At 36.3% G+C, this 26,296-nt stretch overlaps 1 protein-coding gene across 5 annotated transcripts in view; it reads right to left on the reverse strand.

Annotated features, from left to right (window-relative positions):
* Positions 1 to 26,296, reverse strand: part of MSRB3 (methionine sulfoxide reductase B3) — a 182,592-nt gene that overhangs the window by 53,481 nt on the left and 102,815 nt on the right. For all 5 annotated transcript variants that reach the window (NM_001435236.1, NM_001435233.1, NM_001435234.1 and 2 more), the window contains one exon: positions 24,932 to 24,960. In NM_001435236.1, the coding sequence (NP_001422165.1) occupies positions 24,932 to 24,960 (29 nt within the window). The remainder of the gene's footprint in view (positions 1 to 24,931; positions 24,961 to 26,296) is intronic.

The raw sequence follows: 26,296 nt of genomic DNA on the forward strand, positions 1-26,296 counted from the left end.
TAACCCATGCCGTGTAGGGTCACCCAAGATGGATGGGTCATGGTGGAGAGTTCTGAAAAAATGTGGTCCACTGGAGAAGGGAATGGCAAACCATTTCAGTATTCTATCCTGGAGAACCCCATGAACAGTATGAAAAGGCAAAAAGATAGGACACTGAAAGATGAACTCCCCAGGTTGGTAGGTGCCCAACATGCTACTGGAGATCAGGGGAGAAATAACTCCATAAAGAATGAAGAGATGGAGCCAAAGCAAAAATAACACCCAGTTGTGGATGTGACTGGTGATAGAAGCAAATTCCGATGCAGTAAAGAGCAATATTGCTCTTTAGGTCCATGAATCAAGGCAAATTGAAAGTGGCCAAACAGGAGATGGCAAGAGGGAACATCGACATTTTAGGAATCAGCGAACTAAAATGGACTGGAATGCGTGAATTTAACTCAGATGACCATGAAATCTACTACTGTGGGCAAGAATCCCTTAGAAGAAATGGAGTAGCCATCATAGTCGACAAGAGTCCAAAATGCAGTACTTGGGTGCAATCTTAAAAATGACATAATGATCTCTGTTTGTTTCCAAGGCAACCCATTCAATATCAGAGCAATCCAAGTCTATGCGCAGACCAGTAATGCTGAAGAAGCTGAAGTTGAACAGTCTATGAAGACCTACAAGACCTTCTAGAACTAACACACAAAAAAGATGTCCTTTTCATTATAGGGGACTGGAATGCAAAAGTAGGAAGTCAGGAAACACCTGGAGTAACAGGCAAATTTGGCCTTGGAGTACAGAAAGAAGCAGGGCAAAGGCTAATAAAATTTTACACTGGTCATAGAAAAAACCCTCTTCCAACAACACAAGAGAAGACTCTACACATGGACATCACAGATGGTCAATACCAAAATCAGACTGATTATATTCTTTGCAGCCAAAGATGGAGAAGCTCTATACAGTTAGCAAAAATAAGACTGGGAGCTGGCTATGGCTCAGATTATGAACTCCTTATTGTCAAATTCAGACTTAAATTGAAGAAAGTAGAGAAAACCACTAGACCATTCAGGTATGACCTAAATCAAATCCCTTACAATTATACAGTGGAACTGAGAAATAGATTCAAGCGATTAGATCTGATAAAGTGCCTGATGAACTGTGGACAGAAGTTTGTGGCATTGTATAAGAGGTAGGGATCAAGACCATGCCCAAGAAAAAGAAATGCAAAAAAGCAAAATGGTTGTCTCAGGAGGCCTTACAAATAGCTGTGAAAAGAAGAGAAGTGAAAGGCAAAGGAAAAAAAGGAAAAATACACCCACTTGAATGCAGAGTTCCAAAGAATAGCAAGGACAGATAAGAAAGCCTTCCTCAGTGATCAATGCAAAGAACTAGAGGAAAACAATAGAAAGGGAAAGACTAGAGATCTCTTCCAGAAAATTAGAGATACCAAGGGAACATTTCATAAACAGATGGGCACAATAAAGGACAGAAATGGTAGGGACCTAACAGAAGCAGAAGATATTAAGAAGCAGCATATTGGCAAGAATACACAGAAGAACTATACAAAAACAATCTTCACGACCCAGATAATCACGATGGTATGATCACTCACCTAGAGCCAGACATCCTGGAATGTGAAGTCAAATGGGCCTTAGGAAGTATCTCTATGAACCAAGCTAGTGGAGGTGATGGAATTCCAGCTGAGCTATTTCAAATCCTAAAAGATGATGCTGTGAAAGTGCTGCACTCATTGTGTCAGCAAATTTGGAAAACTCAGCAGTGGCCATGGTACTGGAAAAGGCGCGTTTTCATTCCAATCCCAACGAAAGGCAATGCCAAAGGATGTTCAAACTACCACACAATTGCCCTTGTGTCACATGCTAGTAACATAACACTCAAAATTCTCTAAGCTAGGCTTCAACAGTATGTGAACCATGAACTTCCAGATGTTCAAGCTGGTTTTAGAAAAGGTAGAGGAACCAGAGATCAAATTGCCAACATCGGCTGGATCATCAAAAAAGCAAGAGAGTTCCAGAAAAACGTCTATTTCTGCTTTACTGACTATACCAAAGGCTTTGACTGTGTGGATCACAATAAACTGTGGAAAATTCTGAAAGAGATGGGAATACCAGACCACCTGACCTGCCTCCTGAGAAATCTGTATGCAGGTCAGGAAGCAACAGTTAGAACTGGACATGGAACAACAGACTGGTTCCAAATCGGGAAAGGAGTATGTCAAGGCTGAATATTGTCATCCTGATTATTTAACTTATATGCAGAGTACATCATGAGAAATGCTGGGCTGGATGAAGCACAAGCTGCAATCAAGATTGCCGGGAGAAATATCAATACCTTCAGATATGCCGATGACACCACCCTTATGGCAGAAATTGAAGAAGAACTAAAGAGCCTCTTGATGAAAGTGAAAGAGGGGAGTGAAAAAGTTGGCTTAAAACTCAACATTCAGAAAACGAAGATCATGGTATCTGGTCTCATCACTTCATGGCAAATAGATGAGGAAACAGTGACAGACTTTATTTGGGGGGGGGGGGGCTCCAAAATCACTGCAGATGGTGATTGCAACCATGAAATTAAAAGGTGCTTGCTCCTTGGAAGAAAAGTTATGACCAACCAAGACAGCATATTAAAAAGCAGAGACATTATTTTGCCAACAAAGTTCCGTCTGGTCAAAGCATGTATGGATGTGAGAGTTGGACTATAAAGAAAGCTGAGCACCGAAGAATTTATGCTTTTGAACTGTGGTGTTGGAGCATACTCTTGAGAGTTCCTTGGACTGCAAGGAGGTCCAACCAGTCCATCCTAAAGGTGATCAGTCCTGAGTGTTCATTCGAAGGACTGATGTTGAAGCTGAAACTCCAATACTTTGGCCACCTGACGCAAAGAACTGACTCATTTGAAAAGACTCTGATACTGGGAAAGATTGAAGGCAGGAGGAGAAGGGGACGACAGAGGATGAGATGGTTAGATGGCATCACCGACTCAATGGACATGAGTTTGAATAAACTCCGGGAGCTGGTGATGGACAGCGAGGCCTGGCGTGCTACAGTCCATGGGATCACAAAGAGTCAGACACAATGAGTGACTGAATTGAACTGAACTGTGCGTTCTAAGTCACTGAATAAGATGGCAAACCTCAAAAGAGTTCTTAACATGAGAAAGAAAAACTGAAGCTTTGAAGAAGGTAATGAGGATTGTTACCTTCTGACATTGTTACAACTGACATTGCCTTGAGGGGTGGAGGAAAAACTGCAGTTGCAAGAAGAACCTTGGGACAGAGCCAAATCTCAAAGCAAGAAAATGAAGGAGACATTTTCTGAAGAGACTTGAAGATAAATTAGAATGTATTCATAATGGAATGAGAGTTCCAAAGAACAAAGTAAAAATGGTTACAAGGTTAGCAAGAAAGAATCATGAATAATAGGCTACAGAAGAATACAGAAGTAAGAGAGGAGCACCGTGGATGATTAAGCATAGTGAGAGGGTGAGACTTCTGCAAGGCACATTTTGCTGGAGACGCAACATCATACCTATCAATTTTCCCATAACAAGAAAAACATTCAAAAAGACATGGCCTCAGATGGGTCATTAACAACACTATTTACTGGGAGGAAGGAATCAACCCTTAAGAACACACTGAATTAATAATCAGGGTAGAAGAATAGAGGGCTGTATGCTTTGTGCTACTGCTCTCTTATTTTTTGCCCACAATATTCAAATAAAAAGGTTTTTCTTGTTTTTATAAAAGGTTACTCCATCCACTTAAATTATGCAAGTGGTTTTAGATAAATCAGTCATTAATTCCTCAAAATTAATCTGATTTCATTAATCTGAGCCATTTTATGATAACATGGAAATGGGCCATCAGATAACGTGGTAAAATCCAGGCAGTGCAAAAGGAATCTGGTGGAAGAGTCATGTGGAAACTCCAGCTCATGCCTCCCTCTCTCCCAAGCCTGTGTACTCACACTGACCCGGAAAAGTCACTCAGCTACAGTGAAGTAGAGGGTAGAGAAAGGGGCTTTATCTAATTCATTGACCTAAGGACAGCACCATTTTCTAATGGACGCAAAGGTATTGTATAAAGTAAATATACAAATAATCCAAAAGATAAAAACTAATAATAATCTGTTAAATATGTGAATTAATGTTTTCTGAATTTTTTCAACAAGAGTAAAAGTTAACATTTTCCCAGAGAAATGAAAAATCATATTATCAGTCTACCTTCTTAGTCTGAGTCACTAAAATTAATTATTCAATTTATAGCTCAGTCACATTCAAAAATACTTCCATTATATTTTTATAGGATAGGGTGTGAAGAACAATTTTCTTAACATAATCCCAAAGTAAACATTATAAAAGAAAAGACTGACATGTTACTAATAAAATTTTTTAAATTTCTGTAGAGAAAAAAAATCTTAAACATCAAGCAATCAATTGGGAGAAATATTAAATGCATTACCCTTTTAATAATCAGCAATAGCATCACTAATGTGTACCTAACACTTGATGAGGGATTTAACTATATATTATTTTATTTAGTCTTCATAACATTGACATAGGTATTATAAGTATTCTTGTTTTACAAATGAAGAAACTAGGCTGAGAGAGATTATATTACTTGCCCCAAAATACACAAAGCTTAAAAGGCAAAGCCGGGATATAAATGATGGTCTGTCTGACTCAAGCCCTGCTCTTACTTCCAGCCATACACACAGACACACAGATACACACACACACACACAGTTAATAAACAATTCAGAAGAGAATTATAAATGATAAATAATACATAAGAAGAAGAATGTTCACTCTCTCTAGACATTAGAAATGTAAATTAAAACAATGAGATCCTACTTTTCACCTATCGGATTAGTAAAGAAAATAGGAAGATGGTAATACTCAAGAGTTGGCCAATGTAACCAGAAAAAGATAATACTTTATACAACTGGTGAGACTATAAACTGGTACAGTTTTTCTGGAAGGCTAGTTTCCAGGAAAACTAAGTCTTTAAAATGTGCAGACTATTCAGCCTTTATTTTCATGTATTTTATTTTTATTTATTCACACTGCCACATTTTTCCTCTACCTCCCTTTGTTCTTTGCCCTTCATTTTCAAACTATATTCTTTGTTGTGTCAAACTAACTCCCTGAATGCTTTTAAAATGAGATACCAATGCTGCACTATAATCCTGTCATCCATTAGCTCTACAGTAGCCTTACACAAATAAACCCAAAAGTAGGAACAATGAAATGAGGCTGAAAAATATCAGAAAATACAGTCTACATTAAAATCACATGTATCTGCAAAATAGATAGTTCCTTCACTTCCAACAAAACTGACGTGAAAGTTCTTTGCCACGTTAATCTTTGTGAAGTAAAAAACGCAAAGTGAAACCCTCTCGTCTCTTGAATTACTGTAACATGTTGTTAACTTAGCTAAGTTAACTTAGCTAAGTTGTTAACTTAGCTAACTCAAAAATAGATAATGGTATTTTAAAAGTTGTACAACTTGTGTTCCAATCTGATTAAAGATGATAATAACAGATCTTTAAATTTTACTTTACATATATTTAATTTTAAAATATTCTTAAAACAAAACTCCAGAGTTATAAAGGCAAATTTAAACTATAACATGAACAAATGCATATTTTAATACATTTTACCAAGTATTGTATGTAGTATGTTCCACATGGAACATCCTGGGTATTTGTTGGAAACATACTGGGTATCAATACTGCGTATTTGTTGCATAGAAAAGATGCTTATTAACTATTTATTGAAGTACATATTTTTAACTGTATGATATGTAACAAGTCCTTTTTTCCTCCAAGAGAAAAATTCTTAGCAAATAAGTTATAATTAATTTTAAATCACACCTTTAAAAACATTCAGCATATAAAAGAAAAATAAAAAGTCTACTCTTAATGGAAGCACACGCAAAGATCTTAGAACCACGTACATTCTCCTCATCAACTTCCTAACTTGAAAAACTGCACAATGCAGTCTCTGCCTTGAATCCTTTCTGATATCAGATGTGTGAATAAATAATCAACATATAAAGTACCTCACATAATTTGCTATCTAGAACCATTTCTGAAAGAATACCTAAAGGAGTTCTATAGCAAAATGAAAACAGATATAAGAAAGATCAGGACCCAAGAAACAGTAATGAGTAAAATAAACAGGTAAAATTAAATAGTTAATTCTAAATAGCAGTTCACAACATGGCTGTAACACTTAATAAAATTCTTCAGAAATGGTTTTTAAGAAAGTAAAGACATAATGAAAAATATTACAAAAATTCCAGATTGAAGGCAGCTTAAGGACACAGGTATGTGTGTTTGTGTGTTAGTTGCTTAGTCATGTCCAGTTCTTTGTGATCCCGTAAGTCGGTAGCCATTCCCTTCTCCAGGGGATCTTCCTGAACCAGGGATGAACCTGGGTTTCCCACATTGTAGGCAGATTCTTTACCATCTGAGCCACCAGGAAAGCTCCTAAGGGCACGGAGGTCAGAGACAAATCAAAAGTACTAAAGTACCTACATTGGGAGGACCAGATGGAGGTTTTAGAATTTAACACACTCCCTATATTAACAAAGAACACAAAGTCAAATAGGCTTCTTAAAGTTAACTGGTAGACAGATAAATATAAACTTACGTCTAACTTTTAACGAGAAGTTTTTTAAAAGGAGTAAAAATGTAGTTAATCCAACCAAAGAGGGAAAGGAGAGAAAAGGACAAGGACAATGGTGTAATAAAAAGAAGACAAGATGTCAGCAACAATACCAAATATATTGGTTTGCATAATAAATGTGGTCAGCCAAATATAAGCCATTAAAGACTAATCATTTGGCATTAGTTTAGTAGACATTTATTCAGTCATCACTTGTGACCTATTTGTGCTTTGTGCCGGGGATAAATATAACAGAAGAATTAAACAGGGGCTCTAACCCCAAAGACTCTATAGGATAGGAAGTTAAAGTTATTATATTCCATTTTGTGGAATTTCAAATTAGAAATAATTAAAACAAATTACCATATTTTTTCCTATATGGGATTATAAATTCATATACATGGTTTTAAAAAAAATTGTACTATGATATCGGATTAAAAATTAGCTTCAGATTTGATCAGAAATCAATGTATGTTTTTATAAAAATGGTATACCAGTGGTGACAGAAATTAAGAAACACAGAAACAGTGTAGGGATGGGGGTGACATGATTGCCTTAAGTAGACACAATCAGAAAAATTTATCCAGTTTTTAAGAGGACTTAATACTGGTTCATATAGCTTGCAACATATTTTTGCTTTGGTCTTATCCATCCTCCTCCTTTTCCCACCAAACACAACTTCTATCACTATGCTTTCAAAAGACAGACTGATGTGTTTGTTTAAGATGTATGGTATCTTTAGACCAAACAGACGTTTTTCCATTTGCCATTTTATGTAGTATTTACACATAACCTCAGTGAAGGAGCAAAATGAGGGATTAAAAAGACTTCCTCTAGGTAAATATGACAGAGGCTGAATACACATCATTATCTCTGGATAAAAAAGACAGAACAACTACAATCAATGGGCAAAACTCCAAAATTAATAGTTATATTTGCCACCTATTTATATACATAGAAAACATTTATAGTTAAACCCTCTAAAATAACTTATTTGCAAATGATGAAGGTCTGCCTAGTTGTAAAAGTAAACGCAAAAATTACATATTGACTGAAATGCTACCCTGCCTAACTGAAAACAAAAATCCTAGTTCTTTTATGCTGAACTTAACCTAATAAATATTAACACTTCAAAGGATGTATTCAAGAGTAGCACAAAAGCTATATTTTAGTTGAAATTTCTTTTTAATTTATGCTGTTTTGGCTAAAAAGCAAGTACAATTTGATAAGGTAAAACACAACTTCCAGTGGATTATATTATGAATGATATATTTTTCCTGTAATATTTTACTGGTTATAAATTTTAGAGTAGAAGCTTAAGATAGTGGTCATTAAAAACAGACTGTGAAAATATTTTAATCATATTCGGTCATTAATCATGTCATTTTTACCAGATTTCCCTGCTAAGTTATTTGAAACAGATTAAAACATTTGCTAAACCATAGCTTTCCTGTTTCTGAACATCCCATATACAACCATTCTATTAACTCAGTGAGAAATGCAGGTAACAGATAAATGTAGATGCTTTCATTTTTTGGTTACGTAGACCCATGACTTGTTTGCTGACACAACATATATATCAAAATTCATATGAATTGGGAAAATATCTTCTTGAAAAATCATGCCAAAAAAGAAAGATTATTAAATCTAGCAGTAAGAAGAATAAATCATAAGAGAAAGTTACCATCAATCATTTGATAAAAGTAAGACATGGTATCTTTCAGATTTCTAATAGATAAATCTGAAGTATTTTGAAAGAACAGAAAAAAGTTACTTTTTAATAAACTGGTTATAAGATAAAGATGAGAATTAGTTTAACTGCTTTTCAAACTGGGGAATTTCTAAAAGGTAATTAAAAAAAATAATAGCTAAGACAGGATTTCTACAAAACAAATTAGTCTTTTGAAAAACCATAAAAATATTTCCTTTAAAATTGGTTATAAAATAGAGAGTAGAATTAACCACGTGAAAATACGCATGGTTGTCTTTAAATGTTGTTTTTAAACGTTTTCCTCAAATCTAGTGTCATGCCTATTAAGTAATAAAATATTAAGCTGCATATCTTTAAATTTAAAATAATCCTACTAACAAAGCATCTTTGTTCATTTCTATAATTTCCTACTTCAGGAAAACACATACATTTATCATTACTTTGTTGTCACCCTTACCACTGAGAAGTTTACAAATACTAAAACATTGTGATCAGTAACTAGCTGTTGAATTAATAGTTAAATCAGTCGCATAATTAAACTGACACTGGGATCTGTGATTTTTTTTTCCTTAGGTATGTGCAGGCGCACAAACAAAATAATCAAAAGCCTCTCCCCCTTGGCCTTGTTAACTATAAAACAAACAGGTAGCAGAGAGAGGTGACTGTTGCCTGTTTATCATAGTCATGTAAGAATATCCTAACAGTAGTTTATAGTTAATTTCTACACTGAAAGTTGTTTCTGTTAGACACTAAATTATCTTGAAATAATTTACAAATAGCTTGGTTAAGGCAACATGAAAGCTTTATCTGAGTATAATCAACAATTTTGGAATTGAGTGTGGTTACATTAAACTTCCAAGGGAGGCTTCCCAGGTGGCGCTAGTGGTCAAGAATCCGCCTGCCAATGCAGGAGATACAAGACAGGCGTTAGATTCCTGGGTCAGAGAACCCCTGGAGGAGGGCATGGCAACCCACTCCAGAGAATCCCCGTGGACAGAGGAGTCTGGCAGGCTACAGTTCAGAGGGTCACAAAGAGTCAGACACGACTGAAGCAACTTAGCACGCATACACATTAAACTTCCAAACTGACAAAATGGTATTCACTTGACACTAATATTTTCCCTTTCATTCATTCATTCATTTACAAAAAAATATGAATCATTTTAACAAAACATTTATGAAATTTCTGTATTTTGACATGACTGTATTCTCATAAAATTTTATAAAATCCTCAGGTTACATAAAATGCATGATAATTACCCAGAAAATTTGGGAAGGGGGAATTGTATTTCATCATGGATGAATTTCACATAATTTTAAAACTAGATTTGCGGGGAAATTTTAAATTCTTATATATATAAACACACATACTTGAAACTAAAGGCAATTTTAAGTTGTAGTATGCAGTATTCTTCTACAATCTTAAAAAACATAAAATCATACAGCTAGAAAAATAAATGTATTAGTACAATACTTAGAATTTAAAAACCAACAAATGTCTAAATGAATAAATCAGCAAAAGACACGTATCTAGACAATATTTTAAGAAGTACTGCTAACTAAGAAACAAGGCATGATAAAAAAATAGAGTACATTTTCATATAGTATAATTTAAAAGGCAAAAATATAGATAAAAATTAACATAAAGCAAGCCACAAAATGTGACAAATTTGAAGAAATTCCTACGAAGTCAACTCTAATATATCACATTTGAATGAGTTTCAATGCCCCTTTCATTTGTATAGTAAAAGTATCTTTTACTTTAGTATGCAGCAACCCAGGGGGAAATTGACTTCATTTTGATAAAATATTGTAGCATAGAAATGAATTTAAATCCAATATGTTATCAGGATAATATCTCAAACTCTATTTTTCATTGATTGGGGAGCCTGGGGCTTACTAATTTGATAAACTCTAAAACTTAAGTCTTTGCATTGCTGTTTTGTGTTGCTATGTTCTGTTGTAAAATATATTAGTTGCTAGCAAATTTTCTTGTTATTTACATCTCTCACCTTCTATATAATGGCCTTCCATCAATATCATGAATGATTTGGATGCAAGGTAGTTTATAGGTACATTTTTTGAAGAAAAATATGATTTTTATAAGTGGTAAATATTCTGCATTATCTTGTAAGTGACAAAAATACTTCCCTTTGCAAAACTCAACATTATTCTATTTATCATTCATTCATTCATCACTTATTCAACAAATCTTACCCCGTACTACTGTGTAAAAACATACTGTTGAATAAGTATATCTTTAGTGTATATCAATTAAATATCTTTAATTTCAACAAAGGGCCTCTCTGGTGGTTCAGATGGTAAAGATTCAGCCTGCAATGCGGGAGACCTGGGTTTGATCTCTGGGTTGGTAAGATCCCCTGGAGGAGGGCATGGCAACCCACTCCAGTATTGTTGCCTGGAGAATCCCCATGGACAGAGGAGCCTGGCAGGTTACAGTCCATGGGGTCGCCAAAAGTCAGACATGACTAAGCAACTAAGCACAGCACAGCACAATTTCAGCAAAAACAAAAAAGCAGTACAACTAAACTGGTAGGTTACTAATTTGCAGTATTTGAATACCAAATAGGCCATCTGACCACTTAAGTGATACATGTATTTGAATCTCCAAAATATATATATTGAAAATGCACTAAAATCCACTAAAAGTGGTCATCAAGCAAAAATTTACTTTTAATTTGTTCTTCTTTGATTTCTATCCAGGAAAATTAATTCAAAAATCAAAATAACCTCTTGGAAAATGTTCTTTCCTATAGTATAGTTCTATAATACAAAGACAAGACCAAACATTTTTTGAGACATAAAAAGAACTAAAAAGTCATTGTCATTTTAAATTATTTTAATATCAATTTTGATATAATAAGCAAGTGATTTCTAGCTTGCTTATTACTACATTTGTACTTATTCCTTAAAATATTTCATACTGTAAAATATCCAGTCTTTTGAACCTTAGTCTACTCATTTATAAAATGGAAATAATTATTAGAATTCTTATAGATTAAATAAGTTAGTAAATATAGAGCACTAAGTACAATGTGTCACACAGCAATATAAAAGCAGAGTTAGCAATTGTTACTATTATTATTATCCACATAATTCGGTCCAAATTCTTTAATCTAATAGACTCTCAAGTATACCATTAGACCTCAACAAAAGTCCTCCAGTTCTGGCAAGTTGGTTTACTTACTGTTCCTCAAATATATTTTGTACCTTCACTTCTGTGTCTGCCTTCAACTGACTTATTATTTAAAATGATCTCCCTCTTTATTTCATGGCAAATAGATGGGGAAACAGTGGAAACAGTGGCTGACTTTATTTTGGGGGGCTCCAAAATCACTGCAGATGGTGATTGTAGCCATGAAATTAAAAGACATTTACTCCTTGGAAGGAAAGTTATGACCAACCTAGATAGCATATTAAAAAGCAGAGACATTACTTTGCCAACAAAGTTCCATCTAGTCAAGGCTATGGTTTTTCCAGTGGTCATGTATGGATGTGAGAGTTGGACTGTGAAGAAAGCTGAGCACCGAAGAGTTGATGCTTTTGAACTGTGGTGTTGGAGAAGACTCTTGAGAGTCCCTTGGACTGCAAGAAGATCCAACCAGTCCATTCTGAAGGAGATCAGTCCTGGGTGTTCTTTGGAAGGAATGATGCTGAAGCTGAAACTCCAATACTTTGGCCACCTGATGCGAAGAGCTGACTCATTGGAAAAGACCCTGATGCTGGGAGGAATTGAGGGCAGGAGAAGAAGGGGACGACAGAGGATGAGATGGCTGGATGGTGATTCGATGGACATGAGTTTGGGTAAGCTCTGGGAGCTGGTGATGGACAAGGAAGCCTGGAATACTGCACCCATGGGGTTACAATGTGTTGGACACAACTGAGCAGCTGAATTGAGAACTTTGAGGGAGAACCATTCCCTCTGGGCAAGGCCTGAAAACAGAAATGGCAGGTCTGTGATCCGAGACCAAGAGGGCACCACGGGCCTGGCTGCCCAGACATGCGCGGGGCATGCAGCAGTCCAGCAACACTGATGATGAACGAGGCCCACTGCCCCACTATCTGCCCCTGCAGGTCACTTCCCATCCCACCTCTTGAATTGCACATCTGAAAAATGTGGATACTCTTTCTTCGCAAGGGCTCTTAGGAGCCACCATCTATGTAAACATTACTATGAAAACATCTATGTAAACATTACATGTGGAGAGCTGACTCATTTGAGAAGACCCTGATGTTGGGAAAGATTGAGGGCAGGAAGAGAAGGGGATGACAGAGGATGAGATGGTTGGATGGCATCACAGACTCAATGGACATGGGTTTGGGTAGACTCCGGCAGTTAGTGATGGACAGGGAAGCCTGATGTGCTGCGGTTCTTGGGGTCAAAAAGAGTCAGACACTACTGAGCGACTGAACTGACTGACTGGCTTTATTTCTATCTAAACTCTAGCCTTAAAGACCCAAGTCTTGCCTTCAACATGGAACCTCCCTGATCAATCACCATAGCCTAAAGTAATCCGCCTTCTTCTAAATTCTACTATGACTCTATTACTGGAACCACTCATATTGTCCTACACCTACAGATACCTTAGTGTGTGTGTATATGTATCTTATCTCTCCAGTTAGATTATAAGCTCCATGAGGGCAGGAACTGTCACACTCATATATCCGCCACCATGTCTTAGGTATAGTAAGTGCTCTACATGCACATATGATTTGACTGATGATGCAGAATCAATGCAAAAGCGTCTACATACTGGCTCAATGCATTAACAACAGTAATCTGGACCTGAGAATGTTTAGAAACAAGAGACTACACACAGCCAACACAACTGCATGAATGGTAGCCAGAACTGGGCCAAAATAAGCTTCCCAACTTATACTACTCGGTAATAGCTCCTGGTACTTAGAAATAACATGTAGGCATACATGCTCAGTGACTTAGACATGTCCAACTCTTTGCAACCCCACGGACTGCCAGGCTTCTCTGTCCATGGGATTTTCCCGGCAAGAATACTGGAGTGGGTTGCCATTTCCTTCTCCAGGGGATCTTCCCAACCCAGGGATCGAACCCATGTCTCCTGCGTCTCCTGCATTAGCAGGTGGATTCTTTACCACTGAGCCATATGGGAAGCCCATAGAAATAACATGGGTAAATCTCAAAAACATAGTATAGAGAAAAGATATCAATGGGCTTCCAAAGTGGTGCTAGTGGTAAAGAGCCCACCTGCTAAGCAGAAACATAAGAGATGAGGGTTCAGTTGCAAACAGTTGGACGTGACTGAAGCGACTTAGCACACATGCATGCATCACATGCAAGACTACGCACTGTATGATTCCATTTTATATGAAGCTAGAGAATAGACATCTAATCAATGATAACTGAAGTCAGAATAGTGGTTCCCTCTGGGGAGTAGTTACTGACTGAAGGAAAACATGAGGGAACATTCTAGGGTAAAGGAAATGGCCTCTATCTTGGCCTATATATTGACGTTGGTCTATATCTTTATTTTAGTATGCTGAAGTGGTGAGTTAAACCATTAAAATTTTAATATACGCTTCAATAGCTAAAAAACATTTAAATTGTAAATTTTAAGTTCTAAAGCTACTACCCATGGTCTCCTGCTCCAAGAACTTGGAAACAAAGTCTTAAGTAGCAGATTTGTAGTATGTTTGCCAAGTCTAATGGCAAAACTATCTTCTGTATGGATGCATGAGCAGATGGATGGATGAAGTTGAAGCCAATGAGAGCCAAATAAAGTCTCAATGGCCAGGACCATTCCTATTTTGAGACAGATAATTCATGGTACCTTTAACTCATAAAGCTAAACATTCAATTTGTCTGTTTTCAAACTTTGTTCTTGTCAACCACAAATTGGCACTTGCCATGAGTGCTTGCCACCTGCCTCCACAGGGATTAAATCATGTGCTGCTGCAGCTGCTGACGTTCAACACCCTTTGAAGGAGTTCAGGGTAAGAGCAGAAATGAGGCACTCTGTGCTCAGAGAAAAACTGGTAGGACAGGTCTTCAGAAAGTTAGATATTCTCAGGAGCTGATTTTATGAGCCCAATTCTTCATATCTAGAAAAGCACTAAAATCCTTCATGGTGACGACTATTTCTTGTGACTAGCAAAAGCTTCACAGGACCAGCAGAAACTTTCTACAAAACAAACAAACAAAAAGTGCTTGATTGCATGTATTTCCCCTTTACCAAAATCATAATATATATGTCCTTTCCCCCTAGGTCCTGGGAATAGTCTCTCAGAGCTATCTGAGCTATCTGTCTCCTGGGCTGCAGTCCTCATAGTGCCCCAAATAAAGCTTAACTCGCAACTCTTAGGTTGTGCATTGTTTTTAAGTTGACATTCTTCTGTGTGCAACAGGGTAACTTTCTGGACATGATCTGACTCCCTATGTAGGTCTGCCTTTAGGGTGATAATATATAATAGTAAGGAAATTTCAGGCCCAACATGAATGATTTATTTTGACAAATTGATAAAGTGAGTTCATATGGTAATTTTGCGAGTTATAGAGCTTGACTAGAGAAAAAAGGCAATGATCGTACAGATGTAAGTATTCTGAGCTATGTGAAAATTAGACTTCTCATTGTAAACAAATATATCTGAATTTTAGTTTCATTCATCCATCTTTGGGGTTTGTCCACATGAGTCCATCCCTGGGAGCTATTGAAATATCTACGTTTCTGAGTCTAAAATTTTAAGACTAGATACTGGAAAACAGAAAATTCACCAAGGCAACTGATACTAATATTTCAGGCCTCTTGGGAAACTGCCAGGAACATTTTCAGTGGCCTACTAATGGCCACATTGTAATCATTTATAAATCTGTACTATACTTGGTATTTTTAAGGTGTGTTTATAAACATATTATGTTTAATTTGAAAAAAGATTAAATTTGATAATATATAATAGTATACATAGTAATTATATAAAACAAAAAGCTAATAATAGAAAACTTTAAAACAAAAGTTGCTCATTAAAATAACTATCTTATGATCTAACAAAAAGGACACAGTTCTTGCAACTTGAAGACCTGAAGTTCAGTCCTAGATTAGCCAATTACCACTTATGTGGACTTAAGCAACTCAGTAAACCTTACTGTATCTCAGAAAGGTAAAAATATCCCTTTGTATCTTACAAAGATTTTTGTGAGTCTCAAACGATAAGATTAATTAGATGCTTTTCAAATGGTAAAGCATTATGTAATATAAATATTTCTATCATCATATATCCATTAATATCACATCTGAAGTTAGGTTACCAAATGATGCAACTACATAGAAGGAATTGGATTCACTTAAAAATATAATCACGCTAACTCTATAAAATATTTTTACTAAATAACTGATATGCAGATGACACCACCCTTATGGCAGAAAGTGAAGAGGAACTCAAAAGTCTCTTGATGAAAGTGAAAGAGGAGAGTGAAAAAGTTGGCTTAAAGTTCAACATTCAGAAAACGAAGATCATGGCATCTGGTCCCATCACTTCATGGGAAATAGATGGGGAAACAGAGGAAACAGTGTCAGACTTTATTTTGGGGGGCTCCAAAATCACTGCAGATGGTGATTGCAGCCATGAAATTAAAAGACACTTACTCCTTGGAAGGAAAGTTATGACCAACCTAGTAGCATATTCAAAAGCAGAGACATTACTTTGCCAACAAAGGTCCATCTAGTCAAGGCTATGGTTTTTCCTGTGGTCATGTATGGATGTGAGAGTTGGACTGTGAAGAAGGCTGAGTGCCGAAGACTTGATGCTTTTGAACTGTGGTGTTGGAGAAGACTCTTGAGAGTCCCTTGGACTGCAAGGAGATCCAACCAGTCCATTCTGAAGGAGATAGACCTGGGATTTCTTTGGAAGGAATGATGCTAAAGCTGAAACTCCAGTACTTTGGCCACTTCATGCGAAGAGTTGACTCATTGGAAAAGACTCTGATGCTGGGAGGGATTGGGGGCGGGAGGATAAGGGGACGACAGAGGATGAGATGGCTGGATGGCATCACTGACTTGATGGACATGAGTCTGAGTGAACTCCAGGAGTTGGTGATGGACAGGGAGGCCTGGCGTGCTGTGATTCATGGGGTCACAAAGAGTCGGACACGACTGAGCGACTGAACTGAACTGAACTGAAGGACATAAAGTTCTCCTGTGATAGATTCAATTTGGGGCCTCTATTATTCTTCCCTTCCTATCTCTACAGCCTTCACCATGTGATTTGACAGTTCTGCCCACTAGAGGGATGACAGAATACTTAACACCACATGACAAGTGAGAAGAACATGCTCTTTCCATTTCTTTCCTTTTGGCTTGAACATCCTCGTGCTTGGTCAATGGGATACTACCAGATCTGCTGCAGAGACTTGAAATGTGCTTGCACAGTGGGGCTTGCCTTCTCTTTTACCATTAATGATAAGACTTGTGAAGCAGACCTGAACCTAACCTGTGACTAGTTTATGTCAACCAACTCCCACCCAAGCCGTAGATGTGTGAGCACAAATAAACTACTGTTGCTTTAAGTCACTGCTTCTTATGGTATCCTTTCACACTTTGTTACTGTGACGATCACTAACTGACGGGCCCAGTGATCACACAGAACATAGTATACTATATTTGTAAGATCATTAGTTTAAAGGATCATCTTTAGGTTACTGGTGGCTCAGAGGTTAAAGCGTCTGCCTCCAATGTGGGAGACCTGGGTTCAATCCCTGGGTCAGGAGGATCCCCTGGAGAAGAAAATGGTAACCCACTCCAGTATTCTTGCCTGGAGAATCCCATGGACAGACAAGCCTGGTCGGCTACAGTCCACGGGGTTGCAAAGAGTCAGACACAACTGAGCGACTTCACTTTCTTTCTTTCTTTAGGTTATTAACAGATAATGTAATCCATAGCCATTAATTTTATCATTTAATCAGAAGTAATCAGTGACTACTAACTTTTACCAGGGAATATTCTAGGCACTGGGCTATTCAGGGTATGGAACATTAGCTTCCCGAATAAACAATGGCAAAATCTTAGTGGCCTATTACAGTAAAAGTTTATTTCCCTCTACATAAAGGCCAATGAAGATGTTCCTGGATGAAGAGCTCTCCTGAGTGGATCTCTTCCAAGTATGACTCAGGAACCAAGACTCTTTCCATACTGTGATGCCATCATGTTCAACATATACCCCTGATGTCACCTCAGAAGGGGAAGTGAGATGTGGGAAAGCTTATTGGATACTTAATCCACTTAGCCCAGAAATGACATATACTCCACTGGGAGAATTAGTCATATGTCCCCACACAGATGCAAAGGGGCTGGAAACTGTAATCTCTGGCTGAGAAGCCACTTTCCAGCAACAACTCTACACCATGAAAGGGGAGGATAAATCTTCGGTCGTTAGTTAAGCATTTCGATCACAGCTGGAAAACAGAACAAAGACTCCCAATCTCATTGCATTTTTGTTTATTAACTAATTATCTCACACCAGATACCAAATTTGTAAAGGTGAATAAGACATGATTCTTGCCTTCAAAAAAAGTCATAGACTTGGAGAGAAAGAGGGATCCACACAAATAATTATAGCAGATAATAAATGCTATAGTAAATATAAATACAAGATCCAGTGTTTGTACAGTGGAAGGGATGATGAATTTCTGGGGAGGTGTTAAGGAAGACTATATTTAATTGAGGGAGTGATGCCTGAGCTGAGCCTTAAAAGGCAAATAGAATCTTGCCAGACAGATGGAGAAGTAGGGGAGGATGCTAAGTGGAGAAAACAAAGGTTTGCATCATATAATGGGGCAGAGCCTTTTTCCTGATAAAGTTATGGTATCAAGGGCAAGAGGGAAGAGGAAAACACTTGTATTTACAATGGTAAAACAGCTTCTTGCTTCACATATAAATTTGGAATAACATAAGTTTCTTAACTGGGCTTCCTTGTTGGCTCAGCAGTAAAGAATCTGCCTGCCATTACAGGAGATATAAGAGATGCGGGTTCAATCCCTAGACTGTGAAGATCCTCTGGAGATGGAAATAGCAGCGCACTCCAGTATTCTTGCCTGGAGAATCCCATTGACAGAGGGGCCTAGTGGGCTACGGTCCATGGAGTTGCAAAGAGTCAGACACGACTTAGCAGCTGAACAACAACAAGAAGTTTACTAATTAGAGCAGCTTTCATTTCAACGAGCACTGCTCTGGAATAATGTTCTCTACAGAAGGACAAGTGCAATCTGTGACCTGAGCAAGATGGCAAGTACCAGAATATATAGAGTACCTAGAGCAGACAACACAGAGATGGTGATACTTAAGGAGGCAGAATTCAGGAGAAAAAACACTGAATGACAAATTATCTCTCCTCTCAAAGTCTTTGTCAGGTAGAATAAAACAAACAGATAATGGTAAAAATGATGAATTGGGTTGATCTAATAATTATGTATCACACTCCTTATGTTGCAGAGAATATAGTTTTCAAATCACCCACAGAAGAGTTATAAAAATTAAACACCAACTAGGCCCCAAGATAAAAATCTAGTAAGTACAGAACGATAAACTTAGTAAAAAAGTAATAAGGTCACATTCTTTGACCACCAAAGCAATGAAACTGAAAATTACTAAACAAAAGTAGCAAGTAGAAAGTTTGGAAGTTCAAAAAAACACTTTCCTAAATAATCAGTGTGTCCAAAAGAAAATCAAAACGGCAGCTACTTAAAATATGATTTAAAAAAATCTCGGAGTCAGTTAAAGCTTTGATGAAGGAAATTTATGGTTTTAAATGCTTTAATTGCAAATTAGAAGGAATGAAAGCACAAAATTTAAGTCTATGACATAATGATTATACATGAAATCCAAGAAAACCAATTGAAAATTATTAGAAGTAAAGAGAGATAAATCTTCACTCAGATTTATCTGCTCCAGCACCTCAGTACTTTGCCACCAGGCCCAACTGCTTCCTGGTCTCTAGTCTGTAAAAGGTAAATGAAGGGCTATGTCCCCTCTAAGTGATTCCACACAATCCCATGAGATTGTTACAGAGGAGGTTGCCTGATTTTCCAGGCCAACCTTGAATATGATCCAGTAAAAGAACGAATTAAAAAATAAATAAAAGTGAAGAGAATGGTATTCACAAACATTTGTCATTGTTCTCTTCTAAGTTAATCTCTCTTAATGATAATCAAATGTGAAATGTCACTCCTTATTAAAAGCTATAGAAAAACTAAACACTAGCCATTAGCATTATTAGGTTGTTCTCTTAAAAGTGTTTTCTTTAAGGTAGAAAGCAGTGAGATGCTTTGAACAAAGTAAAGAAAGGTAAATTTAACAAAATTTAAAATATATTAGCTTATATCTAAATATCAAGTGTTCTTTAGCACACCATCTGGATCTAAATTTAACCTCGGTAGCCCTTCTCAGCTAAATATGCAAAGAAATTCATGTGAATTTGTATAACAGACCAACCAGCTAAGAGTCTATGAGAGAAGGAATTGTATCCCCTCTGCTCAGAGGTAGAGTATCAGCATCTGGCATGTAGTATGCCTAATAAATATATGTTGAATGATGCCCAAAGACAGACTTCAATATTCTTACAGAGATTTATATTTTATTTCCTGGCTCTTCACTGTAAAGAGAACCTCAAAAATAAGAAATCTAAGATAACAAATAGATTTGTAGGAGTAAAATGATATTGTCAACATATTCTCATATTTATAAGATCTGAAAATGCTTTCCTTATTAATATTTCTTGAGAAAGGCTTACTATGTTAGGCAGATTGTCTCATTTGCTAATAAACTTTCAAAATTCTAGTTCTATATTCAAATTCCCTATTTTCCTTAATTTAGTGACCACTGTTAACAGCCCACTCTATTTTTCACCACCCATATGTTTTTGCCTCCAGCTTTAACTGCTTATATTCTTTGATTTCCTTTCCCTGGTGTAGACTCCTTTTCAACTACAGATCTTAAAAGCGACACTAGCCGCTTTGTGTTCCCTGGAGCTTTTGAGGGTTTTTGGGTTTTTTTTCCTCTCTCTCTCTTTCAGGATAATTATATTCTGTTGTGCCTTTTATTATCGTGTCTTTTAGGATCTCCTAACCTTGTACACTCTTGGACTTTATTTAATAGTGAGCTCTCTCCTCCACTCTCCACACTAAACCATGCTCATTAGGTTTCTTAACCCTCCACAATTTGCTTCCATGACATCTTATACCTTTGAGTCGCTGTGTTCTATGAGCCCATTTCCTTAGTACTGCTATTCCGAGCAGTCCAGAATCAACAACCACTAAACATAAGCTTATTCACTTTCTCAGCCAACATGACTCTACAGGAAAAAAAAAAATCTTTGTTTTGAATGTTTATGGACCATGAAACTATACCATTTAACTTGGTATTTCATTTTCTCACCCAAACACTGCCTGAGAAGGTGAGGACCACAAAATGTAAGACTCTGGGAAGTCCTTACCATACAGTTTTTAACTTATAGGTTTCATGTTCTTCTTGGTCAAAAAACTATTTTAATAGAACAGAAATAACAATATCCTGATGTTATGTAGTAGCTAGTAAATTCTAACTATATCTTTTCCTCATACCCAGAATTCAGGAGATGAGAAAAAACATCTTTTTCCAGTTATTCTGCCAGAGCTCTGCTTTTCCAAACGGGTTGTTTTTTAAAAGACATGCTCACGTCACTGAAATTTGACTACACAGCCAACTTTGATCTTTTCAGCAATGCATTCTTTGCTTTGTCTTCGGTTCTGCTCATCACTGGCACCTTTGCTGATAGGTATGTACGGAAAGGCCAAGAGAGCATACAGTCTGGGTTTTGTTTTAAGAAGGACTTGGGTTAAATTTTTAAAAAACGACAACAACACACAAGACAAAACCCAACCAAACTTGGTAGTGAATTGAAAGAGTTAATGAAGTTTCCAAAGGTGCCTAGCTTATTCAAGCAAAGTTTACACTTCAGCCCTGTGCATGTTAACTTGTGATTCTCCCCATCCAGATGATAGAAAGCAAAGCCAGTAAGGTCTTTATTTAATTGGTTTGCATCCACACACTGACCTCCAGGGCTCTGTTGACATAGCCTATCACGCAATATGCTCCACAGTTCTCTGCCTCTTTCAAAAGCATGTTTCTCCTGAGGTTTGATATATGGCTTTCATGTTTAATCACTACACGAAACTCAGTGTTCTGCTTCCTCCAGCATCAACTAACTTCCCTTCTTGGGAGGTGGGGAGAAGAGCACTGCCTCTTGCTACTTCTGAACATAAAAGGAAGTCTGTTTTACTCTATTAGTAAAATCACCAACTACTCAGGATCATAGACAAGCAACATTAGTACATTAACTAGGAAACAGTATTAAAATGGAACCCTTAAAACTCCTTTAGAAACAAGGTAGGCTGATTGTTCTCAATTGGCAAAGCTCACCTTTAGGTCACTGGGTTATAAACAGAAATGGGGGTTAAACAGGATACAACTCGGTACATAGAGGACACAGCTAGACGGTAGCTAAAGTTTGCATCAAATTAGTCTTGAGAACAGAACAATTCTGGGGTTCTCAGATTAGAATTAATTCAGCACCTTCTGATTTTTTCTTAACCTTCACCACATGAATAGAACTTCCAAAATCTCCAACTGAATGTGGACACGGTAATGTCAAGATCCTTTCCATAAGAATTCGTATGTGACTCAAATTTCTGAGATAAATGAAAACCTCAGAAAAATAACTGACTTATTTCAATAAGTCAACACAATTCATAATTTTCAGGTTTTAAAAATCACATGAAATGTATTTCACTTTAAGATAATTCAAGCAAAAACAGAAAACTGAAACAAAAGGCAAAGTATTGATAACAGTAAAAGCTAGATGATGAATGCGTATGTGCTTACTATACTATACCCTCTATTTTTATATACAGTTGAAACTTTTTCATTTAAAAATTTTTTAAACTTTAAATGTGCAAAGTTGTTTGTGAATCTGCTTTCATAGAAAAAATCTATACAACTTTGATAAGAAAAAATTAAAACACTTCCTAGGCTGATCATTTAAAAAGTGACATTTTATATATATATTTAAAAAGTGACATTTTTCACCATGTTCTGACAATGAAAACTTTCCTTCCTTCCTTCTGAATCTCACTCTACAGCCTGAAACTCATTTATACAAACTGCAAATATGCAGTAAGCTGCATAAGTTGGGTGCTTTACTTGAAGGACCCAAATAAACTGTACACACACACGCACACACACACATATATATATATATTTTTTTTTACTTTGAAATTCTTTCCTTTATGGCTAGTCATTGACCACACTATTTATTTTTTTAAGAGCTTTTCTTTTTCTTAGTAAGATCAGCATCTTCCTTCATTTAAAAATCTTACTTTGTCAGGAACACTGTTACAGTTGTATACAACATTAAACAGAGCTAGTTTACTTTCTGTATTTGATGAACAATAGAGAACCTGAACCTATTAAAGTCATATATTTAATTGTTCCAACATGCTACCTTATTCTAACCAAGGTTCGCATGTTATAGAATGCCAAAGAATACATTTCTAGCTTTCTTTGTCATGATCCCTTCTTTTGATATTAAGCTAAAAGAATTTATAAGAAAAAAAAGAATTACCTGATTCTTAACTTGAAACCATCTGAATTCTTTCCATGACATATTTAGATTCAAAATTAAAAGAAAAAATAAACATTTAATCATATTCCCTGTAAGATTTTTCAGAGCACAAAACTTTGGAGCTTTCAGAGACAGGCAGATGTTGTGCATGAAACATGTTTAAAAAAAATTAAGACTTAGAAAAAATAAGAATCATGAACAAAATCTTTGGTCACAAGAGTGAAAGATGTGTGCCTGTACAGATGTTATAACTATTTTCATGATAAATACTAACCTTCACTACAGGAATTTAGCAGCACACTTTAATTTGGATTTGAAAATTTAACATAAATTTTCTAACTTTGACAATAGCTGCCTAATATTTCAGTTTTATACACTATTTCCAGGTTTTGCCTTCAAAATGAACCTAGTGGACTTTTTCATTTTTAAAAGTTATATTCCAGATCCTGTAGGCTAAACCCAGTTTTTGACTTGATTTTTAAGGGATTTGACCATAATCAACGGGATTTTTAGTAAGTATTTGATGGCTGATTGGCAATGATAAAAAGGCAGTTTTATGTAAAAATTAATCCTCACTTTTTTCCATTTCTCTTTTATTATATTTGAATATTTAAACTATTTAAAAATGACAAAGACTTTTTACCCTATTTTGAATATTTTACCCTATTTTACTCCTATGAATCAATTAAAAAAAAAGGTCAAAAGAATGGATACCATGCCATCATGCCTTTAGTCTCCACATCATCAACACTGTAAACCAGAAATGTTTACCTTCTATTATCACTGTCACATGTGACTCAGAAGCTCAAGAGCACACAGAATGGAAAGATTTCTGATATCACAGTTCTTAAATTGGGTGAAGTTGTTAACGCACACGTACAGATGTCATATTTAAAGGGTCTCACGCCAAGTTGAACAAATTCATTAAGCCATACAATAAAAGATACAGTTTTTGAAGAAGAAAAACATATCAGCTCCTTAACATCACCCTCAAAAAGTACAGTCCTTGGTTCCTTTGTGAACATAACAAACAAAAGCTTTTTTTAAAGTTAAAACATACTGGACTCAAACCAGAGTAAGAATGTTACTTTTAAATTCAATGAGTTATATATTTTTCTGCAAATTATTTTCTTCTGGAATTGAAAATTAATGTTTATCTATTAATACTTCGATAAAAGGCATAATTCCTTTGTACTGAACATGAGGTAATTTTGGTCCTTTAATCGTAAACACCGTCAGAAACTCTGGAGCACGAAAATCTCAGCTAGTGACATGAGGACACAGTCAAGTGTAAGGATTATATAGCTATATTCATGCTTAATGAGAAGAAAACACCCAGTGAGGCTGACATGCCACTGTTTGTGAGAATGTAAACTTTGTCTTGACAGAGCCGAAACGATGACTTAAGGTGACCTTCGTTTCCCATCACCCACATCCCTGGCAAAACAAATTTTAACAAATGAATAAGTCATAGACAAATCTCTATTTCTACTGGCTAAAACCCTTCACAGTTTGCTGGATTAAATGTATCTATTACCCATATGTGATGACAAGTCACTTGCAGAGAGCCTTCAAATTATTCAGGATTTTTGTCCACTGAGAGAATAACATTCTGTTTTTAGCAATGAGTATCTATGACCTTCACCTTTGCTTTTAAAACGAAACTCTGCAGATAGAGAGCCTTTAGTACTTATTTCAGAACCATCGAGAATCCCAAAGTGAACATCTTAATAACTTATGATTCCAAACAGTCAATAGTCCTGCTTTGAGGTGGGGTTCATGTTTTGAAAAGAGACTGCCTAGTCTGTTTAAAATCAAAATGGTTCTTGATCTGATGAATTACTCCTCAGAGAATAATGTAAATAAAATATACTCAGAATAACATTATTAATATAAACATACCTGAACCGGAGTCAAATTTGGTTTCTGACCTGCAAAGGGAAAGAAATTTTTTACAATATAAAACTTGCTTATTAAACAGTAACTTAAGAAGGGGGAAAGATGTAATAGTTACAGATTTCAGTACATTGGTCTACAAGTAAGATAGCTTTTTAAAATGTAAATACATATTTATTTTAACCATTTTAAGTGCATGTATAACCTTAGGTCCTCTAAACATGTATATATCCATAGAGATGGCACAGTATGGAAAAGATATTAACTTTTCAGCATTTTTTTGAGAGAGAAAGAGAATAAATTTTGTAAAACAAAAAAAAAAAGGCAGCTAACCTTTACAGATTAACTTTTCAGTAATATATAAAGCAACTTAAAAAACTCTCAAATTTTAAATTATTCTTTTTACTTATTATTAAAGATTTTCAATTATTCAAAATCAAGTAATTTTTCACTAAGTTCTTCACAGAGTAAATGAACCTAGTAACCCCATACATTTAATAAGAAGGAGAAAAAAAAATCTGAGCCCTTGTGGGAACATGATGTTTCAGATATAGGTTAATACTGGTTGTAAATTCAGAAGCCTTTGAAGCTCTCAGTCTGGCTGTGGGAAAACTTCTGTTGGGTAATTACTCTCAAGATGCTGCTGATGTGCTGTCAAGCAGAATTAACCCTGTGACTAGGCCTATCTACACAAGCTACTATAAGACAGCATTGTCTATATCTAGCTCTCAAACCAATTAGTGGGCATGCTCCAGTTGGATTTATATCACACATTAACAATCAATAGTATATATGTTCACAGCTGCCACAGCAAGATACAAGAACCGACCAGCAGGAGTCCTGTTAAAGGATGTTACATTGACAGAGAAGTTTTTTTTTTTTTTTCCTGAGGAAATGTAGTTAACTAAGTGGGAAAGGAGATTTCTTTGAAATTACGCCAGGGTACCAAAGCACTTTTGGAAGTGGTGGCTTTCTTTACCTAAATTAGCTTCAAGAAAAGTCATCAAAGGAGGAAAGGGGAAAGGATAAGCAAGAAGCAGGTTCCTTTGACATAAAAATTCGTTTTCTCAAGTATTCCCAAATAAAGTTTCAGCTGAGCCTTCAACAAAGTCAATAATCATAAACACAAAAAAAGGATTATTACAACCATGGTTATCAACAGCCACCGCTGTAATCCAGGCTCGTATCTGTCTCAAACCCTGGCCCCACTGTCGTCCTCAGCTCGATCCTTTTCTCAGGTGCCCCTGATTCCTGTTTCAGGTGCAAACCTTCTTTTACCTTTTGTCCTCTCCTCTTCTGGAAAGTCTGGCGTCATGCCCACTTTGTTTCCCACATCTCTGGGCATAACTCTAAACGGCAACACTCACCACA

The sequence above is a fragment of the Bos taurus genome, chromosome 5, assembly GCF_002263795.3.
Source record: "Bos taurus isolate L1 Dominette 01449 registration number 42190680 breed Hereford chromosome 5, ARS-UCD2.0, whole genome shotgun sequence".
Lineage (NCBI taxonomy): Eukaryota > Metazoa > Chordata > Mammalia > Artiodactyla > Bovidae > Bos > Bos taurus.